Source organism: Mustela nivalis (assembly GCF_964662115.1).
Source record: "Mustela nivalis genome assembly, chromosome: 8".
Classification (NCBI taxonomy): Eukaryota; Metazoa; Chordata; class Mammalia; order Carnivora; family Mustelidae; genus Mustela; species Mustela nivalis.
In genome coordinates this window covers 139,319,734-139,336,262 of record NC_139027.1, presented here as the reverse complement: position 1 = coordinate 139,336,262, position 16,529 = coordinate 139,319,734, and the positions used below count along the sequence as shown (strand labels likewise).

The 16,529-nt window shown below is 41.8% G+C and overlaps 1 protein-coding gene across 2 annotated transcripts in view; it reads right to left on the bottom strand.

Moving 5' to 3' along the window:
- The window catches only part of VAPB (VAMP associated protein B and C), a 51,330-nt gene that overhangs the window by 19,818 nt on the left and 14,983 nt on the right, over window positions 1-16,529 (bottom strand). For both annotated transcript variants that reach the window (XM_082743085.1, XM_082743086.1), the window contains exon 2: window positions 4,880-5,032. In XM_082743085.1, the coding sequence (XP_082599211.1) occupies window positions 4,880-5,032 (153 nt within the window). The remainder of the gene's footprint in view (window positions 1-4,879; window positions 5,033-16,529) is intronic.

The window sequence follows — 16,529 nt, the reverse complement described above, 5'->3', positions numbered from 1 at the left end:
TGCTGTTAAAATGCCCAAACCCCTCAAACTGAGCTCCTGCTATCAGCACTTGACAGGCGAATGCCTGGCTTCTTTCTCTACGGGTAGTAGTGCACTTACACGCTGGTGCTAATCACCTAAAAGCTCAGCCCAAGGTTGACTGATCCAGGGCAGACAAGCAGCTCCATTAAACTGAGTCAGCAAAATCTTAAAAGGATTAATTATCAATTGCAATACTACCCAATTACATTAATTGACCAATGTTTCCATCCAAGAAGAGCTGCTGATATGCATTCTCTGTCCTCAGGATTTTACTGGAAGAACTTTAGGCTTTAACGTGATTGAAAGGAGTGCTGGAAAGGGTTGTGCGTCAGAAGCGAACACTGCTCCTTAATTCTCTGAATTTTAATTTAAAATACTGATTCAGACACTAGCAGATTGGTGTGTGTTTGTCTTTCATCCATTTTCAATTCCCAGGGTTCACTTAGTAAAGTGTATCTGTACCTAAATATTGGTATCTTTAATGACTCTTTCCAATGCCCCCCCACACAGAGATTTTGCATTTCTAATTTGCCTGGTACAAAGGCAACCAATGTGCATAATTGAACTGCAAATGGAAGCACGCTTGCTACTTTAGTGAAATTAGAATTCAGTGAAGGTTATAAAAATATTAAACTTAATATCATATTACAGGAAGCATAAGTATTTTTGATGGGCCCATAATTTTACCACTTCACCTGCTGTATCTGCTGGCAAACATGGTTTGGAATATTAATGGAAAACTCCCTCATTATTAAACTGCAGTATTAAAAAAAAGAAAACAACCCTACAACCACTAACAGCTTACCACGAAGACATTTTCAGAAATTATCTACCTTAAAAATATTTTCCCACCAGACAGTTCAGAAAATAGATTTAATTTTGTAAAGGTAGAACAAATGGGGAGCCCCCCTCACTGCTTCAAACAATTCATTAATTCAGAAAGTTCTATTTCCCTTGCATTTAAAATCTCGGGGGAAATCCAATCTCCTCTTCTCCAATCTCCATTTAAGTGTAGCTATTTTGCTGAGGTCCAGAATGGAATAATTCAAAACCATCTCTAGTAGATGGGGTGTATCAAGGAGCAAAGGCCAAAACCATGGCATTCTGGGCCAATCAATGCAAAGAAAAAGCACTCCGCACCCCGTCACCTACTAGAATGCCTCCTCCAGTAGGTACAGACTGCAGAGAGAGCCGCTCAAAGAACGAGAGGGGACGAGACAGACGGGCGCCCCCATGAAGGACAAAGAAAAGGACGCCCATCGTAGACCCAGGGGACTGGACCCCAAACCATCCCTTTGGGAAATCCACACATTTTCACCTACAGACACAAAAAGTTTAGGTTATGCCTGTTTCTAACCATTACTTTACCACCTAAGTTTTTAAAACAGAGCTGTTATTTTTTAAGGACTCAATAAGTAATTTGCCACCTTCTGGAGAAAATAACACGATAGGCCAGTGTCTGGACTTCTGACGCACAACGAAAGCTCCCTTGAAAACCAAGAAGAGTCTCGCAGGGTGTGTCAGAAAGGTATCTGACAGCTACAAAGCCTCCCTGAGTCCCCACCCCCACGACCCTGATTTGTGTGCCTTCCAAACCTCAGTCCCCCTGGCCAGCTATGTGGGCGGATCTCCTCCTCCTCCTTCTCTTTCCCTCCCTCCCTGCTCCCTTCTCTCAAAGGATGATTTATAACCTTCCCTAATAGCTAGCACATCCCAAGGGTTTTCAGAAATGGGAGAGAAATAATGTACTAGGCATGTCCTTTGCGAGTATGCCGTGACATTCTGTGTGGTAGACAGGGCAATGCTGGTAGTATTTTAAGTTGATTTGATGGCCACCTTTTTGTAAATTACATTTGAAAATTCACCAGTGGCTTCTCACCAGAAAAGAAATGCATATCCTAGAAAGAAAAAGGTATATATTTCTTCTTAAAATTAGAAAAAGTCAATTAATAATATGTATGGAATTAATTTTTTCTAAAAAGGCAATTCAATTCTGTACAATCTACATTCAACAAAAACTAGCCAGTTTTTGTCAAAGCTAGTGGGAAAATAACACAATCCCATCCTGTGCCATGCGTTCAGTTAACACGGCACTGGAGAGTACTCCGTGAGGCAGATACTACTTCTTCCATTTGACGGATGAGAAAACTAGAACCTAGAGACATGAATGAATCGGCCAAACAAAGATCACCCAGCAGGTTAAACAGCACAACTAAGCTCCCCATTCAGGCTCCAGACCCCACAGCTAGTGATCTCTGAGGAGAGCGGGCGACAGCACACGTGGCCATGTACACACCTGGCCTTTGGACAATCGGCACTGCCTGTCTGCTGGTGTCTTTCGTGTCCTGAGGCTCCCTGAGGCTTCTCTCCCAGAAGAACCTAGAAACTCTACGTACTCACCACGATGTCATCATACCGCTGCGTTTGAAGAGGACCCTGAAAACCCCAGCGCTTTCCACCTCAAGATAGGAATGTCTAATCAATGATACAATGGTCCCTCTGCACAGAAAACTACAAAAATGCGTGGCAGCCTCCTTTGCCAGCTGGCGATGCCGGCCCGGAAATGCAAGTGGTGCACCTCGTGCCGTGAGGTAAGTACACACCAAACAGCAACAAGGGAGCCCTGTCTCATGTGCAAACATGTAGGAGTAAGGCCTGCAGACACATGGGCATTCTATTATTCAATTACTTTCCCCCAAGTACATAACATTTCGAGAACCACGCTACTTTGTATTTCACATGCATTGTAAATGAATGGGGGCCACCATAATAAATGGTGAGGCAGCTTCATATCACCAAAGAGCCACCGAGGCAGGAACAGAACTGGCTTCAAGTACCAGCTCTGCCACTAATCACTCATGCGACTCGAGAGGACGACACCCACTCTCTGTGCCCCCGTTCTTATCTGCAGAAGAAGCGCCGCAGCCACACAATCTTCGTGTTCCTTAAGTTGGGAATTATAAATCAAACCAAATGCCCAGGGTCGTTACCTCAAAAAAATTCCAAAAAAAATTTTTTTAATTAAAAGAAATTGAAATAGGGGCACTTGGGTAGCTCCGTCAGTGAAGCATCCGAGTCTTGGTTTCAGCTCACGTCATGATCTCGGAGTCATGAGATCAAGCCCCACATCAGGCTCCGTGCTCAACAGGAAGTCTACTTCAGATTCTCTTTCTCTCTCTCCCTCAAAGAAATGAATAAATAAAATCTTAAAAAACATTCCTATGATGGGGGGAGGGATGAATCTTTCTGAAAGAGACACGCATTTATATTTCATACTGGAAAGTATACCTACACTGTACAACTGCCTGTTGAGGCCATTTTATTCAGAAATGATGTTGCTGCCCTCTTATTTACCATGAAAATTGGTAATCCTCATCTACTGACAACCTTGCTCAAATCTGATATGGGCAAAGAAATCAAGAGGAAAACCAAAGTCAGTAAAAGAAGGGAATAAAGATTTCAGGTGCCCTTGATTACAATAGCAAAATGGAAACCATATGGATCCAAGAGGCACAGAAATGCCAACCCCTCAGACCCCTTCCCTGAGCCAGCACACTGCCTTTAGTCTGGGCTTCGAAGCCAGACCCAGCGACCACCATCCAGGCGGGGTCACTTGCCGGCTCTGTAAGCCCACAACCACTGGTCTCCTCCTCAGTGCGGGGCAGGTAACGATGCATCCTCACAGGCCAAACGACAGAAACTACTGGAGATAATGCGTGTGCTGGTCCAGCATAAAGGACACCCTCGATGGAATCTGGCTCTCATTCTCCTGACTTCCTAAATAACAACCCAATTCAAGAGTCCTGATCAGCTCTCGCAGCCTCCGAGAGAAGCACACGGGGGAGAGCTGGTCAGGGAGCACCATAATGAGAGAAACCAATGGATGTGGGGAGTAAGAATTTGCAGAAATGATCAGATAATGAAACACCTTATATCTTTCCAAAGAGATGAATCATTTTCTCTTACGTGTCAAATGAATAGCCAAATGCATCACAATCAAAATCTGTCATGGAAAAAGCCAGTCAGGTACCCATTTCAATGAGTAGTAGCTTCTAATGATGCAGAACCCTCTGTGACACACAGTCTCCTGATTTTTACAGGATAAACACACACTCCCCCACAGCTCCTCCACAAATACAAAAGGCATCTTGGATCCAGAAGTTCTAATGAGCTGAAAGTTTATTCCATTTCTAAAAAAAACATTGAAACTCAAACCCATCACTTACATCTCCTTAATTCTAAAATCCAATTCTCAATCTGGGCACTTCACCAGCATCTTTTCAAAAGCTGGACTTTGGAAAATAGATGCATTCTCAGACAGAAAGGGGAAAAACCCATTAGACACGCACAGAACTTTCACCCTTGGATATATTCCAGTCTCCTCAGTCCTCACCTCCCCGAGCTTTCCACCATCAGTAAAGCGCAGTTACCAATCATTGGGAATGACATGAGCCTAATGTCAGAAACCATTTAGCTTAAATAAGAAAATAACTCCATTTAGCATTCTACCACAAAGTAAAATTAAGTTTGTTTAGCCCTTTTTTATTTATTGCCAAAGGGCAGATTTCATTTCAAGGGAGTGAAAACCAAACTCATTCTGAAGCAAAGTCTGAAGTTACCACTTTACTTTTGCTTTAACTATCGAGGCGCTGAAGGCTGTAAGCATTAAACCAAAGAGGCATTAATAATGGAAACCAACAGAGGAGTGGGACCCACTAAGCTTTTCAATCAGAGGGTGGGGGACAAGGGAGGCGTCTACTGTCTTATTTTGTTATGCCAAATGCAAATTTTAAGAAATCTTACTGGCTCTAGGGGGTACTTTTTAGCCCCCTCCTTGGCCTCCAGCTCCAGGACTTACCAGACACGTTGACGGAGGCCCCCGCATCGATGATCCCACTGTTGGGTCTCACGCAGTACCTACGCGGTGCTGTGGTCTTCACTTTAAAACACACGTTTCGGTCTGTTGGGTTGCCGAGCTTTAGGTTGGTGGTGACGACATCGGTGAAGGGACCTGTGGAACGAGGCAGAGACTGACTGGACACCTTGTGAGGAAAAGTTTAGAAGACTGACTGATTTACGTTCTGGGGTGGGGAGGGATACAGTATGGAGTTCGGGGGAGGTTGCTCCCTATCCCGGATGGGAGAAAGGCACTGACGTGAACGCACGAACAGCAGCATCAGAAGGTCACCATGCTCTCCCCACAGCACCGGGCTACCTAGGTCGGCGCTCTAATGCTGTCTTTCCTTGCAACCTCACAACTTCATGGTTATTGTCATTTTACCAATAAGAAAATGGAGGCTTGGGCAACCCTTTCAGGTCCCCTCCCTCTTCAGGAGCTTTAAACTATCTCTCAATAAACTATCGCTCAATAATTTCAAAAAAAGAAGAAGGAGGAGGAGGAGGAAAGAAAGAAAGAAAGAAAAAAAAATTAAAAGAAAACAGAGCCTCAAGAATATGTGTTTCTTGTCTAAGTACTCATGCTAGTTAGTGGTAGGTAGTTAGGAACTGAACCAGGCAGCCTGAATCTAAGACCAGTTCTTAACCTACATTAAATACTGATTTCCACAATAAGATAAACTCTACCAGGGAGAATCTGAAGGATTAAACTTAGGTCCCAAAATTATCAAGGGTAGAGGGTGCCAAGAGTAGCAGATGTAATAAAGACTTTGAGGTCTTAATGGTCTATAAACACAGAATCCACCCCCACCCCCCGCCAACGAACACACAATATGGTATTGCTGCCATGGCGTTAACCAGAGCAAGTTCAGAGTCCTGCTAGGCAGCCCACACCTGAAACGTCACATTCGGTTTTATAACTATGCAGGCGACTGGAAAGACTGAAACAAAGCTCAGTGCCCTGAGGGTATTTTTTATTATTATTATTTATTCATTTTCTACTTTATTAGATTTTTTAATTAAAAAAAGTAAAACACGCTTCTTAAAACAAGCCAAACAATAAGAGATGTATAAAGAGGAAGTTAATAAGCTTTCCCTTGTCCCCTGAGGTCTAACGGGGGAGATCTTCTCACATCATCTATGCTTTTACAAACAGCACACGCGCGCGCACACACACACACACACACACACGAGGAGGGAGACAACAAATGGGATCACACTATTCAGGTTACTCTGAAACCTGCTTTTTTTCCACTTACCACTCTACTGTGGATACCTGACCACTAGATTTATTAAGGAGTCAGTGGGAGGGCTGACTATAAGACCTTCTAGGTCCTTTTCAACCTCTTTTCAAACTGACATCTTTTCAGCATGTAAATCAGTGGTATCTCTGTTTCCTCCACACAAGCGCTTTACTACTATCTCTACATTTACAAAGAAATAAGTGGCGGGGTGGGAAGGTCTGTGCTGCTATGTTCACAAACCAAGAAATACCTAATGTTGGTTCATCTGTTCCCTAAGGAAACCCAACAAAGACATTCAAATCTGCACCTTGAAAGTTTTTCAACGAAACTCTAAGCTTCTTAAGGTAAAGATGATACCTTACCAGTTTTTGTATCTCCAGAATACATTGTCTCTCCAGGCACTGTGCCTGGCATCTAGTAGAGGTCTCAATGTGTGTATCTAGATAGATGACGATGACAGACAGACAGACAAGCAGGAAGGAAACTACCTGGTGGATAAGCACTAGCAAAATTAAAATCTCACGCTACTTTCTCACCTTCAGAAGTGCTCAGAGTATAAAAAAAATCAATCTGATGTAGCCTTTACTTAAATATAAATTAAGAAATCAATAACGATGCAAAGGAAGAAAGGAGAAAGGACTCAGTTCCAAAATCAAATAAACTACGACCAGTTCTGCCACAAAGCTGAGTCTGAATTCGTGAATTTGTTCCAATGTGATTGATGTGCATATTAGGGGGACAATCTGAGCATAAAACAAATTTCACATTTGCTTATGCATGATTTCATCTGCAAGAAATGCTAGGTGAACATGGAAAAGTGCATGCAGCTGAACCAAGCTGCCTAGAAATACACAAATTACACCCTCTACACACACCTCAACCCCCATGAGCTACCGCAGCTCCCTACGGGCGGGTAGCCACACGCCCCCACACCCAGCGTCACCACCTGCCCTCGTCCCCCACCGGACAGTGACCCACGAACGACACCTCCACAGGCGAACTTCACGTCTTCTTCAAGGTGAAGTGCCATGTTCCCGAAATACAACACTGTGTTTCCCACCCATTTAATATGTGTAAAACCACGATCAGGTTCCTGTCTGTGTATGCAGATGACCAACAAAGTTTATGAACAAAGTTTATGAACGTTGTGCACTTATAAGTTCACCTCCCTCTTGCAAGCCCTACAGTGTTTATTACGCTATTTTATGTGGCCTGGTGATTTTTAGGAAAGCATATGTTGTTGCATTATAGCAATCAACGGTACCACTGAGTCATCTATCGTATGAAGTTACTTACACTAGAATTTCTTCTCATTCCACAGGCAATGGCACCTTCAAGAATAACATGCCTAAAGAGAGTGTTTCCATTCGGTTATCCTTCTGGTAAGTCCTGTCTCTGGCCCTCTGGGATCCGGCATTTTGTAGGTGCAGTTGTAGCCAGATGTGGGTAAAAGCATCTTGGACAGTGCATCTCACCTACTGACGCCCATCACAAACGACCCTCACACTACACTCGAAGTCATCTCCTTACTGAGAACCAAAAGCTTACCCAAGAGGGCAGGTACTCTGTGGCCTAAGAAGAGTTTCAGCTAAGATGAGGGTGAGCCACATGCTGACAACACTCCATCCTTGTATCAAGTTTTTGGCATCAAGGGAGAAACAGTATCCTTGGTGCTAAAATGGTGTTTGAGGGATTACGAAGGCAGCAGCTCCCTGTGACTCTACCCTTTTCCACTCTCCACAAAGCACACCGTCTGACTTACCCCCCAGGAAGACTCTTCACTTGCTGAAGAGTGGAGATCACTTCAGCAGTGGTAAAAGGAAAAAAAGAACAGCTAAACACAACTCTGATTTTCTGGGGTCAAAGACAGCAAACACACACACCCATACACACACACGCATGCACAAAGGCACACACACCACACATGTACACATTCTCTGGCCTTTAGAGAACAACTACCAATCACAAGAACTCCACCTACGCACAACTCCAGCTCAAATAACTCTACACTGCTGGGACAAAAGAGAAGAAAACAGACAAACCATGTGTTTACACAAAGAGACACCTGAAAAGGGGTGGGCTTTCCCATGTAAGGCCTGGGAGCGGGGCCTGGGAGAGCAGGTACTTACCATTTGATGGAGATTTATAAAACTATTAGGCCTTAACGTTTTCCAGATATAAACTTCAAAAGTTATTAGTTTCAACAAAATTCTGTCTCAAGAACATGGAAGCATCTTCAGATCGGAATGCCAAGAATTCGTAATAGTCCACAACCACATCCAAAAAAATACAGATTTTCCTAAGGTGGTCTGAAGTATACTGAGCAGAAAATAAGGTTGTTGGCAAGATTTCACTGTGATGAGGTTGAAAATATTTACTTGTTTCCAACTCAGTTGGTAGTGCTCTTCCTCCTTGCCCCACCTCAAGAAGTTGGGGGTAGGGGGTGCACCAAAATTAGGTGTTCTGTTTACCTCTTACACTGACCTGTTCTTCTAGGTATTCCCCCAAAATAAGCCAAATTTAACTGTAAATACTAAGTGGACTTTGGAAATCCCCCCAATTAATTTATTGCACAGTAATTTTTATAATGTTTGACATTTTGAATCACCAAAAAAAAAAGTAGTCTAAATTATTAAAAGATAAACAATATTAGCACTAATAAGCAGGATAAATAAATAACCCAGATTTCTCCCTCAACACTCAATCCTGGGCCTTTAAGTGTTTGGGATTTCTTGCACTTACACAGAGTTTTACATGGAAAAATCTAGAGGAAACTTACTGAAAACACATGCAAGTGAACTACAATGTTAAAACAGCAAAGTCTCATGAGTTAAAATCTAGACATTTTGTAAAAACAGGACAGCCCTCTTCTCCCCACCCTGGGCAATGTACTCTAAGAATTTTATTGAAAATAAATTATATTCAATTTGAGTAATTATAGGAAATAAACCATGTTAGTGATCTCCTTTTCCCCTGTATTAATGAATTAGAATATACAAAAACCTCAATAAAAATGATGTAAGAGCTTATGGGCATCATTCTGATTTTTACTAGTCACTTTCATTTCATAAAACTGCCATTTCCATTAAAGCATTATGTAAAAAATGGGATTTTACTATACCAACATACATATTTATCACCAATGAATTTAAACATTGCTTATAAAGTACAGAGTCAATTTTATAAATGAAATCTCCTTCAAAAGTTAGACTTTTTCCCTCCAAGAAATGAAAAAATGATTTGGAACCTCTAGAACCACAGCACATACTTTTAATCATTTTTCTTTCCAATTTTCTCTTCCTTAGTTCAGATAATTTTTTTAAAAAACTAGGAACTAAGGATCTCAACTATGAAATGAAGGCCAAAAAAATGCAGCAATATGAACTTGGGAGAAATTGGGAATAGTCCTTAACATTTTAATTTTTTGCCTTAACAATTTGAGTAATATTCTTTATGCCCTATACTACGCTACTCATCTGTGAAAATTCTTGAGTTTGTAGCTGCTCACAAATAGCAACGACTAACTGGTCTTCCTGACATGCTCTAAATGGAATTTAGATAAAGCTAGTAAGCACAGTAAAAACTATTTTCTCCACCATGGCGTGACTTACTGTCATTCTGAAGTGTGTATTTTCAGACAGTAAGATCTGGAACTCACCTGTCTTAAAAGCAAAGAATACAGAGACTACAAAGCCAGCAGAAGTCTACGTTGCTCTAAAGGTGAAAGGAGGAACAGTTAATTGATTCACTCTTACAAACATGGAGCCTTGGAATCATAAAGTGCTGGTTTAAAGGCCAAGGAGAGAAGGTCACAATCCAGCAAACTTCTCAACGGGAAGAGGTCAGGTTCCAAGTACTGTAAATGTCATCAAAAATGGCTGGATAAACTTACCAGGCAGGAAACACAAGAGCGCTTTGTAGAAAAAAGTATTCCATTAAATCCTTAAGCATTTCACCAATCTATGCACAGTGCAAGTATTGTACCTCTTTTCTGTAACCATTCATTAGTTCACTCAGAGACCCAGAGAGAAAAAGACCAACAACAGTCTTCCTTTCAGGAAATGCAAATAGGACTTTTACAAAAGAGGAAGTTAAGAGCTCAGGTCCCAGTGACTGTACAAGGTAAGAGGGAAAACTGCCAAGTGAGCTCAAAATTCCATCTTAGCCTTGCTCATCAGTGTGGCCTCAAGCACATCTTATCACCTCATGGCAGAAAGCAGGACAGAAGTTTTTACGGGGTAAATACATCATTTCATTTTTACTCAGCAATTCAGCTTAACTAGAATGAATAGAAACACACATACACTCATACAGAACAAGAAACTGTAAGACTCCCAGAAGATAACATGGAAGAAAGCTAGATGGCCTTGGGTTTGGTGGTGACTTTTCAGAGACAACACCAAAGGCACCATCCATGAAAGCAGTAACCTCAAGCTGGACTTCATTAAAATGAACATCTGCTCTGCAATGGGCACTGTCCAGAGAACAAGCAGACAAGCAGGCCACAGACCGGGAGGAAATATTTGCGGACGATGTATCTGATAAAGGACTGTGATCCAAAGAACTCTTAAAACTCGGTAAGAAAAGGAACAACACAAAAAACAGGCAGAAGATCTGAAGAGATACCTCACCAAAGAAGATATATAGATGGAAAATAAGATAAACGGGAAAAAAATACAAATGAAAAGATGTTCAACATACGTCAATTAGGAAACTGCACATTAAAGTAATAATGAAACAGTGAGATATCAACACACACCAAGAGGGCCAAAATCTGCAGCACTGACACCCTCAAACACTGGCCAGGGTGTGGGGCAGCAGGAGTTCTCCTTCCTTCCTGCTGGGAATACAAAATGGCACAGCCACTATGGAACAGTCTGTCTGCTTCTTAAAAAAACAAAACTACACATACTCCTGCCACACAATCCAGCAACTGAACGCCTTGGTATTCACTAAAACGAGCCAAAAACTCATGTGCACACAAAAGCCTGCACATCATCAGCGTTCACAGCAGCTTATTCATCCTTGTCAAACTTGGAAGAAACGAAGATGTCCTTCAGTAAGTGAATGGATAAATTTGTCCATCTAGACAATGGAATACTATTCTGTGCTAAAATGAGCTATCATACCATAATTCAGATATGGAGGAGTCTTAAATGCATATTACTAAGTGAAAGAAGCCAATCTGAAAAGGCTATATCCCGTATGATTTCAATTATATAACATTCCAGAATAGGCAAAACTATGGAAACTGAAAAAGACCAGTGGTTGCCCAGACTTGAGGGGAGAAAAAGGACTGAAGGGGTGGAGTACGGGGGACTGTCGCGGCAGTGAAACTCTTCCGTCGGATACTACAATGGCAGGCACATATCACTGTATCTATTTGTCAAAACCCACAGGACGGACAACACCAAGACTGACCTAAGGCAGACTATGGACTTCGGGGGATAATGATGTTATTTACACAGGCTTATCAGTTTTAAGAGATGCACCTCTCTGCTGCTGAATGCGGACAGTGGGGAAGGCTGGGCCCCTATGGAGGCTGGGGTATATGGGATCTCTACCTTCTGCTTAATTTTGCTGTGAACTTGAAACTGCTTTAAAAGACAGAGCTTTTTTTTTTTTTCCCAAAAAAATAGGAGAAAAAAAGTATTTGGACTTTGTATTAGTAAGTTCCGGTAGCACCCCCAACATTTCTGATACTAAACATTAATTCTGAAGTATTTATGTATTTTATACATGTAAGCATAATATATATACACACACACACATACATATACATGAAGAAAGATGCTTTGCTTTGCAAAGAAATTGCTTTTTTTCCTTTATCTGGAGTTCATGAAATTCTGGTGTTAGAAATAAATACACATCCTTCGTTTGTAATATGTTCTTCACATGGTTACAATACTCTGAAACTCAAAACTATATGTGTTACCAAATAACTTATATACCAAATTGATACATAATCTATCACGTCTCAGCTTTCCAGATAGAAACGTCAAGTTAGTAGCTCCACAATAGCTTTTCTCCCTCTGCATAAAAAGAGCTGCATTCCTTTATATTTTTGCAAACACAATTTAGGTACAGCATCTCTCCTTTCTTCAACACTTCCAAAAAATAACTTAACCATATTTCACTTCAATTCTGAAAAGAGTACCTTCTGGGAAAGTAATAATCTGTCTCTAGCACCCTAGGACTAATGATGACAATAAAATCACGCTGGAGGTATCAATACAACAGATCCTGTGCGTGGGAAAAGTATACAGGAAAGGGAGAAGCGGACACCATGAGTCAAGTCTGTTGGATATCTCACAGATGTCTTTACAATTTATCCCTTGGCAGGCTATTTCCATTACAGTATCCTCCTGCTTTTCCTAACCATCTGCAATGCACCAATCCTCACATTTTTTCCCCTTGTTTATGTAAGTGTTCCCCTTCCAAAACTGAAACTCCACGAAAACAGACATTTCTGTCCCTCTTGTTCACTACTAATCATAAGCGTCTAGAATTCTTCCAGACACAAAGCAAAATACTCAGTGAATTTTCTGAATGAATGAATGAATGAATGGCCATACCGTGATCCTAGCTATTTCAAGCAAAGGTTTTACTCTTCATGCACATCTCCCCTGTATGCACAACCAGGGCGCCAGGGGAATGGAGGCCTGAGACTGCTGCCGCCCCCCTCCCCAGCACTCTCACCCTTTCTACCTTCAGCACAGGACTTCAGTCACCTGACACCTCATAGGTTCCTCTCCTGCTGCCCCCTCTAGAGTAAACCCGCATGTGAGAGGAAGCTGTGCCTGTCCTGTTCATCACTGGAGGCCCTGAGCCCACAACACTCAACCCTAAGCAGTAAAGGGGCTCAGTAAGTGTGTACAGCGTCAATGAACGCCAGACTTCCTTAGAGGCAACTCAACTCTGATTCTGGCACATTTCCTGTAAACAGATGCTTACTCCATTACTGGGATCTGAAGTCATGATAAACTCACGCTGTTCATATACAGGCTGAAGGTATTAAAAATGTTCACTTGAGTCAATAATATTTTCATCATTACTATTCTATGATAATTTTGTTTAAAGTCGTCCCCCTCTAAAAAAATGAAAAAAACATATCACAGTAACAGACAGTCAAAGAGGGTGAGCTCTTAAATAACAATGAATTCAAGAGTAAGGACACTGGGAGAAGTTGTTGTGGGTTTTTTTTTTAATCTATTTTCTTGATTGAATTGTTAGCTCACACATTAGATCAATGCTTTAGAAACAAAAATAAACCTTTGCAACCAATGTGTTTTTAATGGCAGACATTGGATTCCAATATTTCAACAGAAAGCCTAACTGCGTACCTCTATTTTGAAATAACAGCACATAAAGAACCCTACGTAGACACATCCTGTTCCTGAAGAAATCTTAGAATGCAAAGTGCTCTCAATTAATAAAATAATCTTTAAATTAATAAAGTAAATAAAATACCCACAGGAGACAGACACGTCATACCCATCACTGGAGCAGGAGAATCAACACCAGGAACACTCACTGGTGATCCCAAAGGCGCACCAGAAGCCAGCGCCACCGACACAGACTCTACCAAGCTTTCAGGCTGTTTATTCAACTCTTGAGTCTTCTAGCTCCTTTGGAGCAGAATGAAATAAAAGTCAGTCAGCCACCAACTCCATGGGTGAGAAAGCTAGACCACAAAGCACTCTACTGTACTCTGAGAATTCAATAGACAGCAGTACTGTGCACAGCCTAAGGTCAAACTCAGGAAAGCTACCCGAAAAAGACACAGCTGGAAACAAGGAAGCGCTTTGAACTGAAAGCTCTTTGTAGCTTGTGTTAACAGATAAGCGCTTATTATTTGGACTACACAAAGAAATTATTGTTCAAAACAAATATGCCATATTCTTACGAAGGAATACTATACAATTGAAAAGAATTAGCCAGACCTTTAATTCTACAGGAGATGGGTCTCAAACGCATGTTACGGGACACGTAGGCTCTAACAGCGCACGAAGTCTAACAACAGTGGAAGCGGTTCACCCCGAACCCTCTGGGGAGTGAAGGAAAGAGGAGGGTGAATGGGCAGACATGCCTTCACATTCTTAGTGCAATGTACTTATTAAAGAAAGATTTAAAACAAGTTTAACAAAATTATTAACATCCAGTAATTCTGTATTTGGGTATTTATTATATTATCTGTATTTTTCTGCACTTAAGTGTTTTCCCACCTAAAGAAAGCTACCTGTAGCTGATGTCAGACCCAGGCAATGTCTGAGGTCATTTTCTTAACCAGAATGCCCTGTATATATATATTAAAATACTGGAATCCTGAATTGTGGAGTTGTTAAAGCCAGTACAGCTACATCAACAGCCTTTCTTGTGTAATTTATAAAAACCAAGGCTATCATTCAAAAACATGTTTAAAGTAACAGTGGTCTCATTAATTTAAGACAAAAACCCAAAACTAAAATTTTTGACAAAGTCTATTTTAGAACTGTGAAGACTAGAAGTCTTTACCCCTCTAGAGAGAAACACTATGGCTACTTTTCTTTAATGCAATACGTTTTTTTCTAAATAGAAAAATAGCTACGAGTACTACGGAGGGGCTAAAACTGCATAACCCTATCTATACTCAGCACTAGACAGAGTCAACAGCTGAAGATTATTTTAAGGTAATAGTACACCTACCTGACTAGTATGAATTTCATCTTTCAGTTCTAAAAGCATCTTGTACCATTTAGTAACCTGAATTTTTTCAATGCACAATCTTTTTTTTCTTTTAAGATATTACTTATTTATTTGACATGCAGAGAAAGATCACAAGTAGGCAGAGAGGCAGGCAGAGAGAGAGGGGAAGCAAGCTCCCCCCTGAGCAGAGAGCCCAACGCAGGACTCGATCCCAGGACCCTGAGATCATGACCCGAGCCGAAAGCAGAGGCTTTAACCCACTGTGCCACCCAGGTGCCCTTCAATGCACAATCCAAATAAAATCCCACCTAGACAGGAAAGTGGCAAAACAGGGCTCATTTTTTTTCCACACAAAGCAAGATGAGTCAAGACAGACATTATGCCCAAGTGAGGGGTACGAGCAGTAACACAGCAAGGGGTCCCGGTTCCTCATGGTTGTAGCTGCGGCTTTAACTTGACTGAGTTACAAACTAGCCACTCAAGTCAAAGACATAAGGTCAGTAGAAGTAAAAACTGCCCCCAAATGTTCAATCTTTAGTGAGGATGAAGGCACATGAAAAGCTTCCACATCAAAATCTACACATCCCAATTCACAGCAGACACACGGAGTGAAGCAGAACGCATTTCGCATTCTGCTCCTCTATGGTTCCCCTACATTTTCAGTTTGTGAACAGCAAGGAAGAGCAGAATGTGGTTTATCGGTCAGTATGTAATCTGCTCTGGTTTCCTTTTCAATAGAGAACCTAAGTGGCTATATCAGTGAAAAGAGAGTCTCAACCAGGTCAGCAGCTTAAACAAATTCAACCAGGGACCAAGGAGAAAGGCTGTGAGAGATGAAAAATATCTTCCATTTCCCTCTTTTTCTGCCTTTAGAAATCATACTCATTCTCCAAAGTTCTGCTCAAACGCCTTTTTTGAAAAGGCTTACCTAATCTCTCAATTAAAAAAAAGTATTCCCTCTAATACTGTATCCTAACAGGCTAATGGTAACCAAATATATATCCGTGCCTGGTCCTTCCTCTTCCATGATCATGGCTTGCAGGTGTATTAAACATCTGAAGCCCCAGCAACACTCTTAGATCCCACTCCCCTTCCCCAAACCCACAATTCCCATCTCAGGAAAAGGAACCACCACTCACTAAGGTGCTTGGGCTAAAAGCAGTTACCCTAGACTCCTCTCTTCCTTCCCCACTCCACACCTACCTTCAGAAGAGATCTGGAATCAGAGCACTTCTCACCACATTCTCTCCACCGTCGCAGTCTCTCGCACACTCTGGGCCTAGACTCTTGCAGTAGCCTTACAGCGTGCACACATACCATTACCCACGCATCTCACACCTCTCAGAGCCTACTCTCCCTAAACCCACACCGTGGTCTTTTAAAAAGGGACTCCTGCTCTGAATCTTCCATGGTTTCCTATCGCACAACAAAATCCCAAGTCTGTCCTGTGGCTGGCCCACCAGGAAAATTCCTTCTCTCTGAGTTCATCTCCTGAACTACTCCATCACTCCTCCACAGGCTCAACGATCTTGTTGGTCCCTGAACACACCAACTCTGTGCCACCTTGAGGCCTGGCACCTGTCCCTCCCTGCCTGGGATGCTCTTCCCCCAAATGTGTGTATGGCTTGCACACTCATTCGATACAGGTCTCAGTTCAAAGATCACCTTCTCAGGGACAACAGC